The sequence below is a fragment of the Erpetoichthys calabaricus genome, chromosome 14 (assembly GCF_900747795.2).
Source record: "Erpetoichthys calabaricus chromosome 14, fErpCal1.3, whole genome shotgun sequence".
Classification (NCBI taxonomy): domain Eukaryota; kingdom Metazoa; phylum Chordata; class Cladistia; order Polypteriformes; family Polypteridae; genus Erpetoichthys; species Erpetoichthys calabaricus.
In genome coordinates this window covers 21919600-21940539 of record NC_041407.2, presented here as the reverse complement: position 1 = coordinate 21940539, position 20940 = coordinate 21919600, and the positions used below count along the sequence as shown (strand labels likewise).

The following is a 20940-nucleotide window of genomic DNA, read 5'->3' as shown; positions in this document are numbered from 1 at the left end:
ATCCACTGACTTAAATTCAATGGATTTTACGTATAATCTAACATTTTATTTGCCCTTTTAATTGCTTCTGTACATTGCATAGTCGATGAAAATGTTTCATCAACATAAACCCCTAAATCCTTTTCAGAGGTTGCCTCCTGTAGGCCGGTGTCTCCATTTCTGTATTTTTAATTGATATTCCTGTTGTTCACACACAGCATTTTGCACTTCTCTACATTATCCAGGTGTTCGCCCAGTTCTGACAGTTGTCCAGGTTATTTTGAATTCTTTTTGCTGCCTCCTCAGTCTCTGCCATCCCTCCAATTTTAGTGTCATCTGAGAATCTAACAAGTTTACTAACTATACCAGAATTGATGTAATTAATATGAATCAGGAAAAAGTAACCGTCCAAGGACAGACCCCCGAGGGACTCCACTGATGACCTCTCTCCACGTGCTTCATTCTCCTCTTCTCTGTACCCTTCGTCTCTTAACCAACTAGAGAGCCATAAATAAAAGCCTCACAGCCACAAGAAGCCACCGTTCATTTGAGGACCACTCCGTAAGGTGGAAGTTTCAATCCCTCGCCTTTCCTTTGTCATCTTGACCAAGTGTGATACACTTGGCTTTATTCATTTTCTAATCATTAACGTGGGCTGCTGGCTGGTACCCCAAACCTACTTACATTTCTCATCTCATCTTTTTAAATCATCAGACATATGGGCATGGGGAGCTTTTAATGGGGTTGTGTTGGCCAAATAAAAAAATGGAGTGGGACATCTGTGACGTACATGCACGTAGGGGACACCTGAAGTGACTTTAATATTACCGCCACTCCAGGGGTTGGCGCTGTCTCCGAATGCCTTTCTCTTTTCCTCCGTCTGCAGACCCGATGATTGACAGCTATAACACCTCTGATGTCACTTCCAGTATCCGCCCACCCGGATGAGCCTCTTCTTGCCGGAATAAGCCAAAACCAGAAGCTCCACCATGTTTGACAGTTTTGTTCTGAACTCACATCTGCAAAGATAACGCTGAAATAATTGCGTGTATTTTGTTCATTTTTCAAAACCAATTACACGGGGTGACCAGGCTGGTTACCCCAACTCTTTATCATTGACGTCTGCTTGTCTCACACATCACTGCTAACTTTTGTTCTGTCTGTCTCCTTAGACTGGAGGAAAAGGAGACCCTGGAGGTCCACTGACATCAATTCCCTAACGGACGGAACCCCAACCTTTCCAACCTGTGCCAGACATATTGATAAGTTCCATTGTAATTCGGAGCTCACCGAAGGAACAGCTAAGGAGGAATACAGAGAATACACAGCCTCACAGAATTTAATGATGGTGACTCAACTGTTACAGTCACAGCACAGCTATGTCTATTTTTCTTCACTCTATAGAGAGCGCATGTACACTCACTGGCCACTTTATTAGGTACATCTTGCTAGAGTTGGGCTGGACCCCCTTTTGCCTTCAAAACCGTCGTAATTCTTCATGACATTGATTCAACAAGGTGCTGGAAACATTCCGCTGGGATTTTGCTCCATATTGACATGATAGCATCACGCAGTTGCTGCAGATTTGTCAGCTGCACATCCATGATGTGAATGTCACATTCCACCACATCCCAAAGGTGCTCTACTGGAGTGAGATCTGGTGACTGTAGAGGTCATTTGAGTCCAATGAACTCATCGTCATGTCCAATAAACCAGTTTGAGATGATTTGAGCGTTGTGACATGGCATGTTATCCTGCTGGAAGGAGCCATCAGAAGACGAGTACACTGTGGTCTTAATGGTCAGCAACAATACTCAGGTAAGCTGTGGTGTTTAAATGATGCTCAGTTGGTACTAAAGTGCCTAAAGTGATCCATACTTTTGTGTTGTTGACGCCATATTCTGGCCCTACCATCCAAATGTTGCAGCAGATATTGAGACTCATCAGACCAATAGAAAACATTTTTCCAGTCTTCTATTGTCCAATTTTGGTGAGTCCGTGTGAATTGTAGCCTTAGTTGCCTGTTCTTAGCTGACAGGAGTGGCACTCAGTGTGGTCTCCTGCTGCTGTAGCCCATCTACTTCAAGGATTGACGTGCTGTGTGTTCAGAGCTGCTCTTCTGCACACACCTCGGTTGTAATGAGTGTTTATTTGAGTTACTGTTGTCTTTCCATCAGCTCAAACCAGTCTGGCCATTCTCCTCTGAATACTGGCATGAACCGCCAAAGAACCGCCACTTACTGGATATTCTCCCTTTTTCAGACCGTCCTCTGTAAACCCTAAAGATGATTGTGCATGAAAATCCCAGTAGATAAGCAGTTTGTGAAATACTCAAACCAGCCCGTCTGGCACCAACAACCAGTCCTTGTTCAAAGTATCTTCTTGTACCTTTCGTCCCCATTCTGATGCTCAGTTGTCTTGGCAATGTCTACAGGCTGAAATGCATTGAGTTGCTGCCGTGTGATTGGCTGATTAGATATTTGCGTTAACAAGCACTTGTATCTAATAAAGTGGCCGGTGAGTGCAAACTGACTGGACCCCAACCCTCATTTCTCTATCTTTGTCTCCCTTTGCAGCATATAAATGCAACCTCAATCTATTCTCAAATGTTCAAATATACAAAAAAACAGGTGACATATTTAACCCCTTGTTGCTTAAATTTATTTCCAATCATATAAAAGAAGAAATCATTTGTGTTTCTGCTGTCAAGCCAATGCTACATTAAGTAGAGACTGTTCATTTGAATATAGCACACAAGCAAACAGTAAGCTGGCACGTATTTTTATCTTAGCACAACTTACCTCAAATTTAGATAATTGCTCGAAATTAGCTGCCAAAATCCACGTGCACGACCACGCCAACACTTTGCTTCCATCTGGCTGATGCAGTTTCCACGATGACTGCTAGATGGCGTGACCAGTGCGTCCAATATGTTCCTTGGTGCGTATCGAATATGCATCAACCAGCATTGATGGGATACATACACCACCGCGGCTGCATTCGGTTTGAACTGATTTTGCGACAATCTACAAGGGGTTAAAGCTTTTCTTTAAGGCACAAATCACAATGCCATCCTGATGTCTGTATTTCCGAGCCACTTTTTTGGGATGTGGGATCAATGCCATAATACCTTCCCATTGTTGACGGCTGCCCAGACGCTAGGCCCTTATTGGCATTTTTGAGGCTAAACTATGAGCAGTTATGCCACCTGCTGGCCGTCAAACACAACATCCACTGAGGTTTCATTAGCACAACAACGTGCAAGGTTTTATTTATTTATATTTTGTTAGTTCGATATATTTTAACATCTTAACATTTTTTTAAAGCTCTTTTTGGATGATTAAATACTAGCTTCGTCCAGCTTAATGCCTGGCACTCCAAAGTGCGTCACCCATTTTACGTCCCCCTCCCTTATTCCACCAGAGCTGTCCGCATGCATTACCCATCCATTGCACTGCTTGATTGTTAAGGTAAGATCTGCGAGATTAGCGTTGACACCATACTGCTAGAAGGATGGGGTGGGGGGTGGTCAGATGCCCCCTGGACTTCTTTATTTTATTGATCTTTTTTATTTTTTTTATTTTTACACTGAATATTATTTATTTTCTGGCCGAATGATTTTGGCCACATAAACCCTTCTTCGTCTGTGCAGTTGGCAAAATTAAAAGGGTGGCTTAAGTTATTAAATTGAGCTGCTTTAATCATCAGCTACAGAAATTCAAGGTTGGAGGAGTGGTGAGGATTAAAGTATTTTTACCACAAATCCAACATATCCACTCTGATCTCTGGGGCACAGCCCTGCTGCCTAACGTTCACTCACTGCTTTGTCAGCCAGTTTGCAGAAACCGTCAGAGAGAGTTGTCGGTGGGTTTTTTTTTTTTTTTTTTTTTATTCTGGACCCCCCTCGCTACATTATTTTATTATTTTATTGCATGATGTGAAGGTTAGCATGGGCTTCCAATGGAGTTTTATCTGGAAATTGACCCTGTGACTTTGAACCTCATTATACTGGTGGCCAGTTATGTCATATTGCTCCTGGTGTTTCTCGTATCCTGCGTGTTATATGACTGTCGAGGCAAGGATCCCAGTAAGGAATATGCTCCGGAGCCTCCCCCTGCTTCGCAGTCTCCCATTAGACTGGTGGTGATGCAAAGCTCCCCTGCCGCCGCACGGTGGGGAGAGAAAATCGTGACAACGTATGAGGCCCCGGCCGACCAGCTAGAAAAGAGAAGTACTTTGGTCTGAAAGTGGCACGCTGCTCACTTTTCAGTGGAGTCCTCGGCGTCTTTGGAATAAACTGTTTGCCATTTTATGATCATGTTCACCTTACACAAACATCCGTCAGGTCTGAGAAGGTAAGTCTTTATGACTCTCAAAGCTTTATGTGGAAAAAAGAATTGTGAGCTAGCAGTACAAGTGTTATAAGGTGTGCACCTTGTGGATGCAATTTCTGTGCTGTACGTTAAGGACTTGTCCATTCACCTCATCTCGTTTCTGGGTGGTGGGATGCCGGAGCTAAAATTGGCAGCTTCAAGTGCCAGGTAGACAGAGAACTTGCACCAAATAGGGTTTACTTGCTATATTTAAGGGCGGCAGGGTGGCACAGTGGGTAGCACAGCTGCTTTGCAGTTGGGCGACCTGGGGACCTGGGTTCGCTTCCCGGGTCCTCCCTGTGTGGAGTTTGCATGGGTTTCCTCCGGGCGCTCCAGTTTCCTCCCACTGTCCAAAGACATGCAGGTTAGGTGGATTGGCAATTCTAAATTGGCCCTAGTGTGTGCTTGGTGTGTTTGTGTGTGTCCTGCGGTGGGTTGGCACCCTGCCCGGGATTGGTTCATGTCCTGTGTTGGCTGGGATTGGCTTCAGCAGACCCCCGTGACCCTGTGTTTGGATTCAGCGGGTTGGAAAATGAATGGATGCTATATTTAATTATAAAATAGTAAATAAAAAAATCCTACACATTTTATGCATCATTTTCTTTCACGGTATTTGGGTTGCAAAACAAAAATTACTGTCGGTTTTATTATCTAGAAACAGGCAATCCAATAGTTCAAATAAGAGTCACAAGAATGTTCTCAGTTTCAGTATCTGAGCAGCCGCAACAAAAGGCCAACAAGTAAAGGGTTCCCCTCTCCCAAAACAGCTCATTAGTCAATCCAGGTCTAACACAGTAGTTTGATCAAATATTACATTATCTCCTAAATGGGAGGCATGCTGGTGCAATCATAGATCTGCTGCCTCGTAGTAAGGAGATCAGGGCCTCCCTGCATGGGGTTTGCACATTCTCCTCGTGTCTTCTAGGGTTTCCTCAAGCTGCTCCGGTTTTTTCCCCCATGGTGTATGTAAGTGTGAGTGTGTCCACCACATGATGGCCTGCCATCCAGTTCAGGAATTTCTCCTGCTTTGCACCCTTTGCTTGTTGGGATGGGCTCCAGCTTCTCCACAACACTGCAGGTTTAGAAAATGGATAGATCGATGGAATTATCCTCAAAAATAATGTTATAGTCAGGAATGCAATACAATAATCAACTATCCTTATTCTGAAGTCCTAAAAGGATCAATCAGCACCATCAAATGCTTTAGCCACCTGCGGTATGGTGGATAGGACTTGGGACCTCAAACCTTGAAGCTGCAGTTTCACATCCTGCCACTGTGTCACCCTGTGCTCCAAAAACAAAAGAAATGTTACGCACGGTGTCACTCAAATGTTGCAAGTCGCTTTGGATAAAGGCGTTAGTGCATGCTTGTCAGTCAGTCACCATCCAACCCGCTATATCCTAACACAGGGTCACGGGGGTCTGCTGGAGCCAATCCCAGCCTGCAGTGCAAGGCAGGAACAAATCCCGGGCAGGGCGCCAGCCCACCACAGGGCACACACACCCACACCCACACACCAAGCACACACTAGGGACAATTTAGGATCGCCAATGCACCTACCCTGCATGTCTTTGGACTGTGGGAGGAAACCCACTCAGACACGGGGAGAACAGGCAAACTCCACGCAGGGAGGACCCGGGAAGCAAACCCAGACCTCCTTACTGCGAGGCAGCAGCGCTACCCACTGCGCCGCCCATGCATGCTTGTAATAATAATAAGAAGAATACATTTTATTTATATAGCACCTTTCCCATGCTCAAGGTATCCACAGAAACAACTCTTTTTAAGTAGGCATAACATTTCTATTGAAGAAAGCAAACAGAATTCATACAAGATGTTTCTTAGCAAAATGTTCTCATGGACTGAATGAAACAAAACTCGTCACTCTAAACCAGTCATTCTTAGCCTCTTTTGATTCACGGAACCCTTTAAGAATCTGATGAAAGCTATAGACCCCCTTCCCCAAAAATATTCACATAAATACAAATTTGCATGCAATGAATATAATGTACTTTATTTATCAAGATTGGATTGTCTCATACGTATATGAAATACACAAAGTATTATTAAACTTTAAAGTAAGCAATCTATTAAAAGCATTCCTTTTTTATGCAAATAGTAATGGCCACTCATTATAATTATGAAATACAGTTATCTTGTGCAAATTAAAACAGATTTACTACTACTACGTGTTCTACTACCATTACTAGTACTGCTACTACATCTACTCTAAATCAACAATACCGGGCTGTATAGTGAATATAAAAGTTCATTTTTATCTGACCCTCACAGAAACCCACCCATGGATTCCCTAGGGGTCCACGGACCTCAGGTTAAGTACCCCTGCTCTAAACCAACTAATAAATCCAAAATCGCTAACACTTTAGTTTAGCGACTGCAAAAATGCATCTATTGCTCATTGAATCTTATGCAACAAGACCTTAGCACATACTTATTGGGTCTTCATTATGCTTATAAAACATCCACAGGTCGGTTATTCACGTCTGTGCTGTCTGGAGAGTTGACCTGATGGTAAAATGACGTATGAATATGAAGGATTCTCAGCTGTTATACTAAATATGGAATATCAAGAGAAATGGGTCTCAGTTAAGCCCCCTCAGGCCACTCCAAAGTGAAGTTTTGTTAGTCACACTAGAGAGATGAATAAACACTTTACTGATATTTTATATGAGTTATGAAGACTCAAAGAAGTGTTTGTTAGGGTCTTGATGAGTAAGAGATGCATTTCTGGAGCATCTAAACTAAAGTGCTACTCCAAAATCCTTGTTCTATAATGAAAAAGAACATCTGAAACATTCATTATTTGAATATAATATAAATTATTAAAATGATTTTAATTATTGTATAGCATGCTTGGCTCATAGCTGGTAATGTGCATTGATAATAATACATTGAATTGATTTGAATTTCCTGTGTTATAAAAATTAATTTCTTCTTTTACCCGTTTGGCCATTTTTATCCATTCAGGCGGTCATAATGTTAAAATGTTCAAGAAGAATATTCATGTGCACGTGTTTAGAGATCTGTGAAACGTGTAAGGGATGTTAGGCTATTCTACAGACTTTTATCTGCTAGGGCTGTGTTACGTTAATCTGTTCTCGACTGTCACCATTAACGTGGCTTCATTTCAGTGTGAGTGATGAGACCCTGTAAGTGATAACTGGTTCTTCATGTCCTCTCCTCAGTTCTGTTTTACCTTTTCTAGCTAAACCCCCATTAATGCTTCCCCATCAGTTCTTTTATTCAAAGTTTTACAACACAGAAAATGCTGAAATGTAAAAAACACAAACCTATAAACGTACAGACAGACAAGCTGCATGTAAAATGACATGCAACGTTGACACATGTAAAGAAACCACTTCAACACCAATATACTAGAACTCTACACTTGCATCGTGGTATAAAAACAGTTATTATTATTTTTTTTTACACTATGTAGAATATTCGTCCAATAGTTCAAGTATGTTCCCAGTTTAAATGCCTAACCCACAGGAAAAGCAGATGCAGTGGCACATCTGGTGTTCAATCAGCCGAGATGGGCACACATCACTCCACTCTTCGGATCCCTAGAATGGCTTTCTGTAAGTTTAATTCTTTGATATTTGCCTGCAGTGTAGTCAATGGGTGAGCACCTACCCTATATATATGGAGGTCCAATGCTCACTCTTGACCACTCTGCTCTATTGATGAACAGCGTCTGATGATGCCACCTCTGCCTGCCATCAATTCTCAGTCCAGACTTTTCATGTGTAGCCTCTAGCTGGTGAACCAAGCTGCCCACCTTCATTCGAATTTCTGACTCCCTCACTGTGTTTAAGAAGCGTTTGAAGAGCATTTGAACAATCTGGACAAAAACAGGCCATTCAGCCCAACAAAGCTCGCCATTCCTATCCGCTTAATTCTTCTAAAATAACATCAAGTCGAGTTTTGAAAGTCCCTAAAGTCCTACTGTATACCACAATACCTGGTAACTTAGTCTTGGAAGACTCTCTTGTTTGGTGAATTTCTACCATCTTGATGGTTTTCTAGTCTAGGAATAGGCTATGCACACTCTCTTCAGGATTCCCCATCAGCCAGCAGCTTCACTTCCGGCACTGATATCAAAACGGACTTGCTATGGCGTTTTTCAAGACGTGCCCAGACTTACAGTAAACAACGTCCATCCATCCATTATCCAACCTGCTATATCCTAACTACTGGGTCATGGGGGTCTGCTAGAGCCAATCCCAGCCAACACAGGGTGCAAGGCAAACCCCGGGCAGGGCGCCATCCCACCGCAGGGCGCACACACACACACACACCAAGTACACACTAGGGACAATTTAGAATCGCCAATGCACCTAACATGCATGTCTTTGGACTGTGGGAGGAAACCCACGCAGACACGGGGAGAACATGCAAACTCCACGCAGGGAGGACCCGGGAAGCGAACCAGGGTCTCCTAACTGCAAGGCAGCAGCGCTACCCACTGCGCCACCGTGCCACCCAGTAAACAACATAAGCCACATTATTCAAACATTGTGCCAAACGTCACGAGCTAAAAAGGAGAAGGGCTTCAAACTATATGTTTTCAATTATGAAGGTAAGATCCGGACGTATTAAAAGCTTATGTCTACTATGAACTTACATGGGACAAATATGTGATTACATTAAAAAACAGAATTTCAATAACACAGGTCAAAAGGTCACTTTCATCAGAGATAACTAGGGGGCTTCACTCGCCAACCCCATGCCTGCAAGCCGCACCCGGGAGCACTCCAGGTGGCCCATTAGCAAGTTCCGCAAGTACTCCCAGGTGTGATGGATGCCCGACATAATAGGGCTCATCAGCCCCCTGGTGATACCCACGGAACCCAACAGGGCTAACTCCAACTCCCAGCATGCCCTGCTGAATACATGGTGCCCTCTAGTGTCTCAGGGGGATAATGCCCTGAACACGCTCTCTCTCCCTCGGTCCTTCCATCTTGCTGGTGTCCTGGCCAGGTACACCCCATGGCCATCCTCATCAATATAAAATAGAATGTGTGTCTGTACGTCTGCCTATATGATTCCTACACAATCCTACACCCTTTGACTGATTTGGACCACATTTTGCATAGTTGCTCTCTAGATCTATACAGACAAGATAGAAAACTGTGGAACCCAAATTTTTAACCCTGGGGGTCCCATTGTTTTTTTTTTATTATCAAACGATAAATGATCCTCATTTTTGGTGGGATGCCCAAAGGTTACAAGAACTGACAGGGATTAGTTCATCCTTCACTTTAATAGAAGGGAGTGTCCCTCATATAGAGTCCCAGTTTGGACAACCCGCAGGGCTGCATGGGAGTTGGAGTCCAAAGGAGATACTCTGTAGGAGCTCTTGGAGGATAGTAGAGGCCGCTGCCGGTGGAGTATCACCCTGGCTTTCTCATAACCCGGACGTGCTTCCAACTGGTTACGTAACATTACCAGAAGTACTCCCGGGTCCTCAATAAAAGAGTCCGCACTGCCTTGTCCAGAGCTGGTCGGAGCTGGGAGAGGAGGATGGGCAACACTCGACTGGAGGAGCAGCAGTGCAATGGAGAGAGAGGGAAGACGAAACACAATGTTTACTTGTGATACAAGGTATTTGTGTAATGAATCCTCTTTCATTTGAACCCGGGACTGTAGTTTGTGTGTTTGTGCTTGGGGTTTGGGGCTCTGTGTCTGCCTATATTATCCCTTTACAACCCTAGACCTTTTGACCGATCTGGACTAAATTTTGCATAGTTGCTCTCTAGGACCACACAGACAAGATAGACTACTCTGGAATTCAAAATTTTGACACTGGGGGTCCCAAAGTTTGTTTTATTTTCCTTGTGTGCTACAGTTTGCACACCAGTGCCACCTGCTGGCTCACAGCAAGTGAAACACTCAAACAGACTGAAGCCAAACTAGCAGACAAAATGACCCGAGCTTAACATTACTGAACCAGGCAACATCACGTGCTTCTACTTTCTACTGCTATATAAAAAGGGGTATCAGGCACTTTTGCAGGGGGGTGTTGGGTGAGGCCTGATCAAAGGTGGAAGTGCAGGGCAACACAAAATAGAATCTCAGGGATGTTGGATTTTCTTCATAATTTAAGCACCATGAACTGTCTATCTTGAAGTAGGAGGACAAGACAAACATGACAGCGTTACAATCTAGCAGGGAGTTACTGTCATTTTGGAATCCAATCAGACTCAGATTCTCACGAGAGCAGAGACATTGATAGAGGGGAAGTGTGGATAATAGATGGAACAGCTAGCAATAGCTACAGGGTCGCCATTTAAAAAACACATAAATCTTTGCTTTCTTTCCTTAAACCATTCTACAAATACAAATGGGCAACACCAGGTACTCGGTCTGGTGTCTTATAAATGTAAAAAGCACACCACTGTGTTTTTCTGAATGCAGAATAAGAGACAAGACAAATGGCCAACTAATGAAATGAGATCACTGAACTAACTTAACACTCCTACACACATACACAGGCAGCAACTGAGTAAAGGATGTGACCCCAGGATGCTAGGACTGTGACGTGACAGCCCATAACCCCAATTCTCCTTTGCTAAATGTTATGGAGCACATTTATAGCTATTCAAGTTGTGATTTATTTTTCAAATATTGCAAAATATGTTATACTGTGTTCTGTTATTGCGATTGTATATTATGGCTGTAACAGACCATAAAGTGTCAAGTTCAATTCCATCTCCTCAGTATGCTGTCTGAGTGTGCCCATGTTAGAATAAAGCATTTCCTTTGGGAATTTCTCTGGGCTTGGAGTCTGTTACAACAAATGAATGGTTAGGGCAGGGGTTCATCTAGGAGGCTTATTTAAATGTAAGAGTACAAGGCTTGACATTTGCAATCAGAGCACGCAGGTTAAAAATGTCTCTGGTTACCGGAAGAGATTTACCAGGGTACCTCATGGTTGTAATTCTGGCTTCAGTGATGATGATTAAAATCCAGCCAGATAGGCACCATTACATGTTTCCTCAAGGAAGACAGATGATTTTGATTGTGAGACAGCAAACTTTAATAGTACTTGTATAAAGAATATTGAAAACGTTTCAAAAATTAGACTAAAACTGAAAGACAAATCAAGGCACTCTGTTCACAGTGCAAGCTTTGAGTCTATACTTAATCTTTTCAATTTTCCATTTACAGAATAGCCTCTCATAAGAGGCAGTGATATGAAAAGTGCTGTGAAGACTTTAATGTGCTTGCTATATTGTACACAGACAATATTAAAAAGATACAGTAGTCTAATTGATCAACTTGGAATTTACAGTATATGGGGAAAAGTAAACTAATAGAGACCTCTTTTAACAAATACACAGCGTGTTGGGGATTTTGGCTCCAGGAACACACTCTAAGCATTGTCATGCATGGGCATCTGAGGATCACCTTCACGGGCTCAAATAAAATATGCAATACCCCACTGGGCAAGAGGGGGCGCCACCACTAACAGCACCATCTCATTCCTCCTCTGCAGCAATGACATGTTGCCCATTGAGGGCACCTAAGCCTCACCCACTTCCATCAAAGCCCCGGTCGGGACTAGAGTATGTATTTGTTTTTTTCAAGAGTTTCTGTAAAAAGCCACATTTCCATTCAAATAAAGCTCTATCTATCTATCTATCTATCTATCTATCTATCTATCTATCTATCTATCTATCTATCTATCTATCTATCTATCTATCTATCTATCATATAGTGCCTTTCACATCTATCTATCTATCTATCTATCTATCTATCTATCTATCTATCTATCTATCTATCTATCTATCTATCTATCTATCTATCTATCTATCTATCTATCTATCTATCATGTAGTGCCTTTCACATCTATCTATCATATAGTGCCTTTCACATCTATCTATCTATCTATCTATCTATCTATCTATCTATCTATCTATCTATCTATCTATCTATCTATCTATCTATCTATCTATCTATCTATCTATCTATCTATCTATCTATCGAAGCTGGGTGCATCAATGACAGGTCGAAATAAAGGAGAAGATCTGGGACACCAACCGGGTTGTCCCATGTAATACAGGTCTCTAACTTAAATTAGTGACTTTATCACACAATTTATAGCCCTCCAGGCTTAAAACAAAAGAAACTCAAAAGGTTCATATGCCATCACAAAATGGGGTCCTTCACAGGAGCTCTACCTGGAGGTCTGCTCAGCTTGTAGAAAGATACATCAGAGAAACCACCCAAGCAGGGCACTTATCCCCGCTCCTTCCAGCCCACCCCACATGATATAAGAAGCCAGTAGCCTAGAAGGGGCGGGGCTAAGTGCCCTGATTGGGTGGTTTCTCTGAGCTGCAGGGAGAGAAAGAGAAGAAACGGTTAGCGATGGCACCCTCTGTCAACCTGGCGGGCTTGTTGCATACCTCAAATGAGCTGGTGAGGAGATCCTCGGGTTCATATGCGTGACACTGTAATTCTGAGAGCTCCCGGCTCAAGGACAGCAGTAGAGTGTGATGGAGCTCCCCATCCTGGATATGCATGAGAGAGATTAATCTTTAGATAAGCCTCAGAGACTCAGAAGGTATCGTATTTGCCTCCTTTCTGTTGCCCCACCTCACACTCATTTTTATTTGCTGTTTCGGACAATTGCTGTAAATGAGGTGGCCTGGTCACCATCCCAATTTTTCTTTGAGACTCCATTACCCCAATTGCTTGCTTTACAGAATCCCTTTTTAAAGACTTCCTGGCCCTGAGATGGTTGTTGGTTTTTATTTCAGCCAGTAATTTTATGTAACAATGTAACATGAATTCCTCCCTTTTATTGTAGTTCTTTTGAACTGTGATTTCATTCAGATATTTAATATATAATATATTAAAAAAGGTAGATTTCTCATTTCAATGTAGTTAGTGAAGGGCTGCTTGATGAATAAATGGAAAAATGTATAAAGGTAACCTAATAAAATGATGTATTGCTAAAATTCCTTTTATATTTCTATTTATTTCATATTATAGTAATGCGCCTGATTGTGGAGTCACTTATTTCCGAGGTGTCATCTAATGCTTCGATCAGGCGTTCTTTCCAATTCAGAAATTCCACGTGAGCGAACTACAAACTCTGAGCTGCTAATCACAGAAATTGGAGAAAAGAAAGCAACTGGAATTCTTTAAGTTGTGACGGAACACCGACTTTTTAACTTAGTCAGTTGTATAAAGCGAAAAATACAAATTTATTAGCCTGAAAATCAATTTTTGTGGTTGAATCACATTTGGAGCAAAGTGATACACGTTTAATACATTTAGTTTGTTTCGTGAAAAATATACAGGTTATCTTTAATTGTTTTTTTTTACAAAATAATAATCTAGTAATATATTTTCGTTAAATTGTGACTTTGCAATACTCAAGATGCTTAAAGTAGCAATTCAACGGCAGCTTTATGTTTCTCTGAAAACTCATGTGAAGTGGGAAGGTTAAACGTTGCAACTCAGAGCCCCGAATACACAGATAATTAAAAAGACTTTACAAGGGGATGTGGAGCCAAAGTAGTGGGGGGTTTTATTTTAGAAAAACTATTAATTTATTGCAGTGGTGCGGTCACTTCTGATGAGTGACTGACTATGGTGAGCCGAGCTCACTGACGGCAGCAGACAAGCTGATTTAATGAAAATATATAAGTGATGGCACAGTAAACGTCAGGTCTACATCACAACAGATTGGTGAGGAAAGCTGTTTGGCTTGGTGAATTGTTCCTCTCTGATCCATAAAAAAATCAAAGCACTGTATGCAGTGTACTTTACAGTACATCCACAATTAGAAAAAAAATATTAAAAAGAACATAATTTAATCTAAAAACCACTGCCAGAGTACAGCACATCCAGTGTACTGAATAAATAATCTTCTAATACGCTCTTACGTGATCATGGGGCACACTTCCTGCAAGGATCATCTGTGTGACGGGGATTCTTTTCTTATTTTGTCTCTGTTTACGTACTCACCTCACGCAAATACGTTTTAATTAGTTCAGCTTTGTACACTTAATGAATTTATCTACCTTTATTTTAAACATCGTCATTAGGCACTTTACAAAGCACACAAGCGTCCAATTCAAACTTAAAAAGACAACCAAGTGTCATTCAGGATTTTACAAATGATAAAAACACGAGGAGCAACCACTGAAATGAAAAAAGTCTGCTAATGTCCGTTATTGCACCGTGTACTGGAGTGTCCGGCTGGGGCGAGCAATAAAGAGAAGCATAATAAGGAAGATTAAGCTGCCTGTTTCAGTACGAGTGAACTAAGCAGGATGCTTTCTATGCATTTTCTGTGTTACGCATGCGCGTCAGAGGGTCACCTTCTTACATCTTCTCAGGTAGGTGATACCAACTCAAGCTGAGAGGGGGCGCTGCCTCCATTAACTACTTTGTCTTCTGTTTATTCCGGCATAATGACAATAATTTGAAATGAGAGAAGTTGACAAGGACAGAATTAATGTAAGGGGTGGTAAAGAATCAACAGAGTTAGCACGAGTACAACACTTAGTAGGCTATTCGGCTGACAGCACCACTGTGTGCTTTATAAATGTAGTACTAGGGTATTGTATCGTGTTAGCCATTATGAATGTAGCGAGAAGTCAAGAAAAATGACCCCTTTTATTGGCTAACTAAAAAAGATTACAATATGCAAGCTTTCGAGGCAACTCAGGCCCCTCTTCAGGCAAGAGTTGCTTCGAAAGCTTGCATATTGGCTAATATTTTTTAGTTAGCCAATAAAAGGGGTCATTGTGCTTTATAAAGAAATCTTACTATAAAATAGCTTAAGGTTTCGATTCTTTCTAGTAATTCTGGTGGGTATTTCAAGGGGGTTGGTTTTGTTAGTAAATATATGTATTTAATTATTTATTGAGCAGTAAAAAGCTAAATTCAAAATTTAATATGACACACTTAAATCGTGCAGCCAACTGGTTGTAGAAGTCACAGCTTTAGTTCCATGGAGACTACCTGTCCGAGGTTTCCATTGCTTGTTGTCTAAAAACTCCTGGATGTGGAAGGGACAGCTTGTGGCGAGTCAGTATGGTGGACTAACCTACAAAATGAAGAAAAGAGAACATTCAGAGCAACACTGTGGGAAGCACAAGTCAGGGGAGAGAGACGAGAAAACATCCAGTTCAACAGATATCCTTTGGAGTTCATTTAAGTTAGTTGTTAGGAAATCGGAAGAGTGTAGCACAACAGGAAATGTGCCTGAAACGGAGCGATTGTGCCAAGAGGGGACTAGTGAAGGAGGCCATCAAGAGACGCAGGACAACTCTCAAGAAGTTACAAGCTACAGTGGATGAGATCGGAGAGACAACTTCACCAATTGCAGCTTTTATGGGAGAGTGGCAAAGAGAAGAAATCAGGAGTGGTCTCCCCCTAGACTTTCGCTCGCCAACCCCCAGGCCGGCGTTATGCGCTAGCCAGTTTGTGGTTCGGCCGCTCACGTAATTTAAACAGATTTTTATTTTCATGGGAATTGTTACATATGCATAATAGAACTAACTGTTTTACATTACAGTGAGCAATTAACCATAGTAAAAAAGAGTAAAACATAATAATTTCAAAGTAAAAAGTAACCAAAGTAAGCATAGGAGAGACATCCCCACCCACAATTACAACAGCGCAGGTGAGCAGAGAGCTGAGGAGACTTCGTGCCAGCAAAGCAGCGGGTCCAGGTGGAGTATCGCCATGACTGCTGAAGGCCTGTGCATTGAAGCTGGGGAGTCCTCTACAGTGCATCTTCAACCTGAGCCTGGAACAGGGGAGAGTCCCGAGGCTTTGGAAAACATCTTGCATCACCCCAGTCCCAAAGGTATCACGTCCTAGTGAGATGAATGACTTCCGGCTTGTTGCTCTGACATCACATGTGATGAAGACCATGGAGAGGCTGCTGCTTCACCACCTGAGGCCACAGGTTCAACATGCCCTCAACCCTCTGCAGTTCACATACCAGGAGAAGATGGGAGCGGAGGATGCCATCATCTATATGCTACACCGGTCCCTCTCCCATTTGGACAGAGGCAGTGGTGCTGTAAGAATTATGTTTCTAGACTCTCTAGTGCCTTCAACACAATCCAACCTCTGCTCCTTAGGGACAAGCTGACAGAGATGGGAGTAGATTCATACCTGGTGGCATGGATCGTGGACTATCTTAAAGACAGACCTCAGTATGGGCGTCTTGGGAACTGCATGTCTGACATTGTGGTCAGCAACATAGGAGTGCCACAGGGGACTGTACTTTCTCTGGTCCTGTTCAGCCTATATACATCGGACTTCCAATACAACTCTGAGTCCTGCCATGTGAAAATGTTCGCTGACAACACTGCTATCATGGGCTGCATCAGGAGGAGGAGGAGTATAGGGACCTAATCAATGACTTTGTTAAATGGTGCAACTCAAACCACCTACACCTGAACACCAGCAAAACCAAGGAGCTGGTGGTGGATTTTAGGAGGCCCAGGCCCTTCATGGACCCTGTGATCATCAGAGGTGACTGTGTGCAGAGGGTGCAGACCTATAAATACCTGGGAGTGCAGCTGGATGATAAATTGGACTCGACTGCCAATACTTATGCTCTGTGTAAGAAAGGACAGAGTCGACTATACTTCCTTAGAAGTCTGGCGTCCTTCAACATCTGCAATAAGATGCTGCAGATGTTCTATCAGGCGGTTGTGGCGAGCGCCCTCTTCTACGCGGTGGTGTGCTGGGGAGGCAGCATTAAGAAGAAGGACGCCTCATTCCTGGACAAACTGGTGAGGAAGGCAGGCTCTATTGTTGGCATGGAGCTGGACAGTTTGACATCTGTGGCAGAGTGAAGGGCGCTCAGCAGGCTCCTATCAATTATGGAGAATCCACTGCATCCACTAAACAGTATCATCTCCAGACAGAAGAGCAGCTTCAGCGACAGACTGCTGTCACTGTCCTGCTCCACTAACAGACTGAGGAGATCGTTCCTCCCCCAAACTATGTGACTCTTCAATTCCACCCGGGGAGGTAAACGTTAACATTTAACATTATACAAAGTTATTGTCTGTTATACCTGCATTGTTATCAATCTTTAATTTATTATTGTTTTTTGTATCAGTATGCTGCTGCTGGAGTATGTGAATTTCCCCTTGAGATTAATAAAGTATCTATCTATCTATCTATCTATCTATCTATCTATCTATCTATCTATCTATCTATCTATCTATCTATCTATCTATCTATCTATCTATCTATCTATCTATCTATCTATCTATCTAATACTTGTATGCAAAATTTGGTTGAGCTAAATGAAAGCATACTCAAGTTATCATGTTTACACACACACACTCACACACACACAGGCATACAGACATAATTCCAAAAATGGTATTTTCAGACTCAGGGAGGTCTAAAATGTTGAGATTCATTAAAAGCTTGAAATGGAATTTTTGAAGGATTCCAATACTTTCCCTATACTTTCTGTACAAGAAAGTAAAACACACATGATAAGTCAGCTAGAGTTTGTCGTAAGACAACAGGAGACCCTGAAGTCAGCTAGAAGAAGGACCAAAATTCAGCTTTTTGGTGATCAGAACCAACACCATGTTTGAAAACCGCACATTATGAAAAACATCACGTTGTGGGGATGTTTCTCAACAGCAGGTCCTGGAAGGCTCGTGAGAGTGGAGGGGAAAATTCATGCATCAAAATTTAAGGAAATCCGGGAGGAGAACCTGACACAGTATGCAAGAAACCTGAACCTTGGGAGAACAACCCCAAGAATAAAGAGAAGGATACACAGGAATGACTGAAAAACAACAATGTGAATGTCCTGGAGTGGCCAAGTCAGTGTCCAGATCATAATCCAACTGAAAATGTGTGGCTGTACTTGAAAAAGGCTGATCACTCACAATCGCCATGCAGCCTGACAGAGCTTGAGCAGATTTACAAATAGGAACTGGGAAAAATGGACCTGTCCAGATGTGCAAAGCTTATAGAGACCTGAGCACACAGACTTAAGGCTGTCATGGCTGCCAAAGGTGCTTCTACTAAATACTGACTTGAATGGGGTGATTACTTAATGCAATCAGTTCTTTCATGTTTTATATTTGTAATTAATTTAGACCATTTTGAGGAGATCTCTTTTCACTTGTGAAGCCCAGGGAATGCACAGCCACCCTATCCCTGACACAGACAGGCAGGACACAACTTTGCCACACAGCACACTGTTTATTTATAGAAACACAGTCTGGCACCAGCCCTTGCCACAGTCTTTATGCTGCAAGTCCTTCCGCCTCCACTCCTCCTCCAGAGCTCAGTCTTCCTCCTCCCGACTCAGGCCCTTGAGTGGTGGTGACTGGCTGCTTTTATAAGGTACCCAGGAGAAGTCCAGGTGCCCAACAAGCTTCTACTGGCAGCACTTCTGCCACACAAATAGGGCCCTGCAAGCGTCCAGGTGCCCCCTGGTGGAGGCCACAGGCCCCAGCAGGGTTTAACTTCCATGCTCCATGGCTCCATTGGAAGTCAAGGGGGCTGCCCTCTGCCTTGTCTGGGGGAGGAAATGTCCTGGAAATGTTGTCTCCCCCGGTCCTTCCACTGTCGGGGCATCCTGGCATTCACACGAATATGAAAAGCTTGCAGTTAGCATTCTTTATGAATTTTGCACATGGTATATTAGCCATTTCCTCATTTGCCCAAATCAGGCTCTCACACACTGATTGGTACATCCATGCAACTGCTGACAAGGTTGTGTTATGAATCAATGTGAAACATAAAGCTGTCAAGTGGATCGACCTCAACGCCACAGTCATGAAGGTCTACTGCTTTATGCAGGGTGTGCCCACTGCTAGCTCCCCTAGGCCATCTCGTCTGTTAAACTGCAGCAGGATTGTATCTTGTAATAGCTATCAACAGAAACTGTGTGTGTGGCATTGTGTGTCTGTTAAGGGCCTCATTATATCTTTTTAGTAAAAATCAATATGTTAAGTACAACGCCTTAAGAAGTACTTGCACGTCCTAGCACAATGAAGGAATGGCAGCATCACTGAACATCCTAAACAGACAAGAAGAATGAAGAAGGGATAGGAAATTTTAATGACAATCAGACATCAGGAAAATTTGGTATTTTCATCACTTTGGCACTGGGGAGGCTGTGGTGATGTTTTGATTGACCTGAACCAAACTTGATCCCATAGGCATCCCATCATTGTGTCTTTCAATTAGCAAAATCAACAAGTAGTGAGTGCAAATAGCAACTGTCTAATCAATCTAAATGTATAAAAAAATTCTTCATTCAAAGTGAATAACTGGAACTGCCAGCTTGTGGCCACCAGGGGGTGCACCAGCTCCCCATCCCAACACAGGCAGACAAGTTCCAAGCACAATACAGGCTTTGATTTAGCTGTGGGAAACTCTTCCCAACCGTTTAAAGCACCAATACAGCACCCAGTACTTTTCTGCTTTTCTTTCTCTTCCTATTTCTGTCTCCTTCCACCTCCAATGCTCCTACAGCAAGCTTTCTCCTCCTCCTCCCTCCTAACTCTGGGTCCTGGAGCAGTGGCAGTGGGATCCTTCTATCCAGCACCCAGGAGTATTTCTGGTGGCCTGTTAGCGCTTGTGGATGACAAAGTACGGCTCCTCAGCACCCATGGAACCCAACTCCCATGGAGCCCTGTGGGAAACAGGAGTACCATAGCAACCTGGGGGGCTGCCATCTAGCACCCTGGAGGAGGTAATGCAGCTTGCAAGTTCTCTCCTCTGGTCCTTCCAGCATATGGGCTTCCCAGGCTGAGTAAGGGTTCTGGCCAGCCGTCACATAGCCATTGTCCCAGATGGCCTTCAAGAACTTACAGACACCCTGAGTCATTCACCATTCACCACAGCAGAAGAACAATCCAGACATTTAAGGCCACATTCACAATAGTTCTGGCCATTTTAATCAGCTGTGGAATTACAGGTCGATACAATCGTATCTCTTTTGGGTCCCAAGCCAGCTGTTCCAGGTTACTTGTCAAAATTATACAAATAAAACAAGATTTAACTATCATATTAGAAAAATAAGGTTGCCCCTCAATGTTCCGGTAATTAAGGTTTCTCATAAGTCAGTCAGCTGGTGGAGCTCCTCTCCTTGGTCGCTTATTCCATAAGGTGGTCTTGAATTTATAGCCCAGGGAGCAGAAGGGCCCTCACTAGGTGGTCTGTCCGTGCAGCGGAACAAAGAGAAGACAAGGTAGTTAGCGGAGGCAGCGCCCTCTCTCAGCTTGAGTTGGTATCACCTGCCTGAGAAGAACATAGAAGAAGACCCTCTGAAGCGCATGTGTGACACAGAAAATGCTTAGAAAGCATACGGCTTAGTTCACTGGTACTGAAACAGGCAGCTTAATCTTCCTGTCCTCTGTTAGTGAACTTTATCCTCTCCTTATCTTCTCATGATAAGTACCATAAACACGCCACAACATCCCGGACTCTGTTCCCAAACATTCAGACATTACCCAAACAAATAGTTGTTCACCTGCTTTGCCATTGAAACAGCTATCTACAAAATTAAACACAGTACTTACTATAAAATAAACATTCACT

The 20940-nt window shown here is 42.9% G+C and overlaps 2 protein-coding genes across 2 annotated transcripts in view; both read left to right on the top strand.

The window, feature by feature from the left end:
• The first annotated feature begins 3937 nt into the window (after positions 1–3937).
• Positions 3938–20940, top strand: part of si:ch73-256g18.2 (small integral membrane protein 36) — a 123641-nt gene continuing 106638 nt past the window's right edge. The window contains exon 1 of the mRNA XM_051936311.1: positions 3938–4334. Within this exon, the coding sequence (XP_051792271.1) occupies positions 3940–4224 (285 nt within the window). The 5' untranslated portion in view covers positions 3938–3939 and the 3' untranslated portion in view covers positions 4225–4334. The remainder of the gene's footprint in view (positions 4335–20940) is intronic.
• mmd (monocyte to macrophage differentiation-associated) overlaps positions 4280–20940 on the top strand; it is a 193040-nt gene continuing 176379 nt past the window's right edge. The window contains exon 1 of the mRNA XM_051936303.1: positions 4280–4334. Within this exon, the coding sequence (XP_051792263.1) occupies positions 4291–4334 (44 nt within the window). The 5' untranslated portion in view covers positions 4280–4290. The remainder of the gene's footprint in view (positions 4335–20940) is intronic.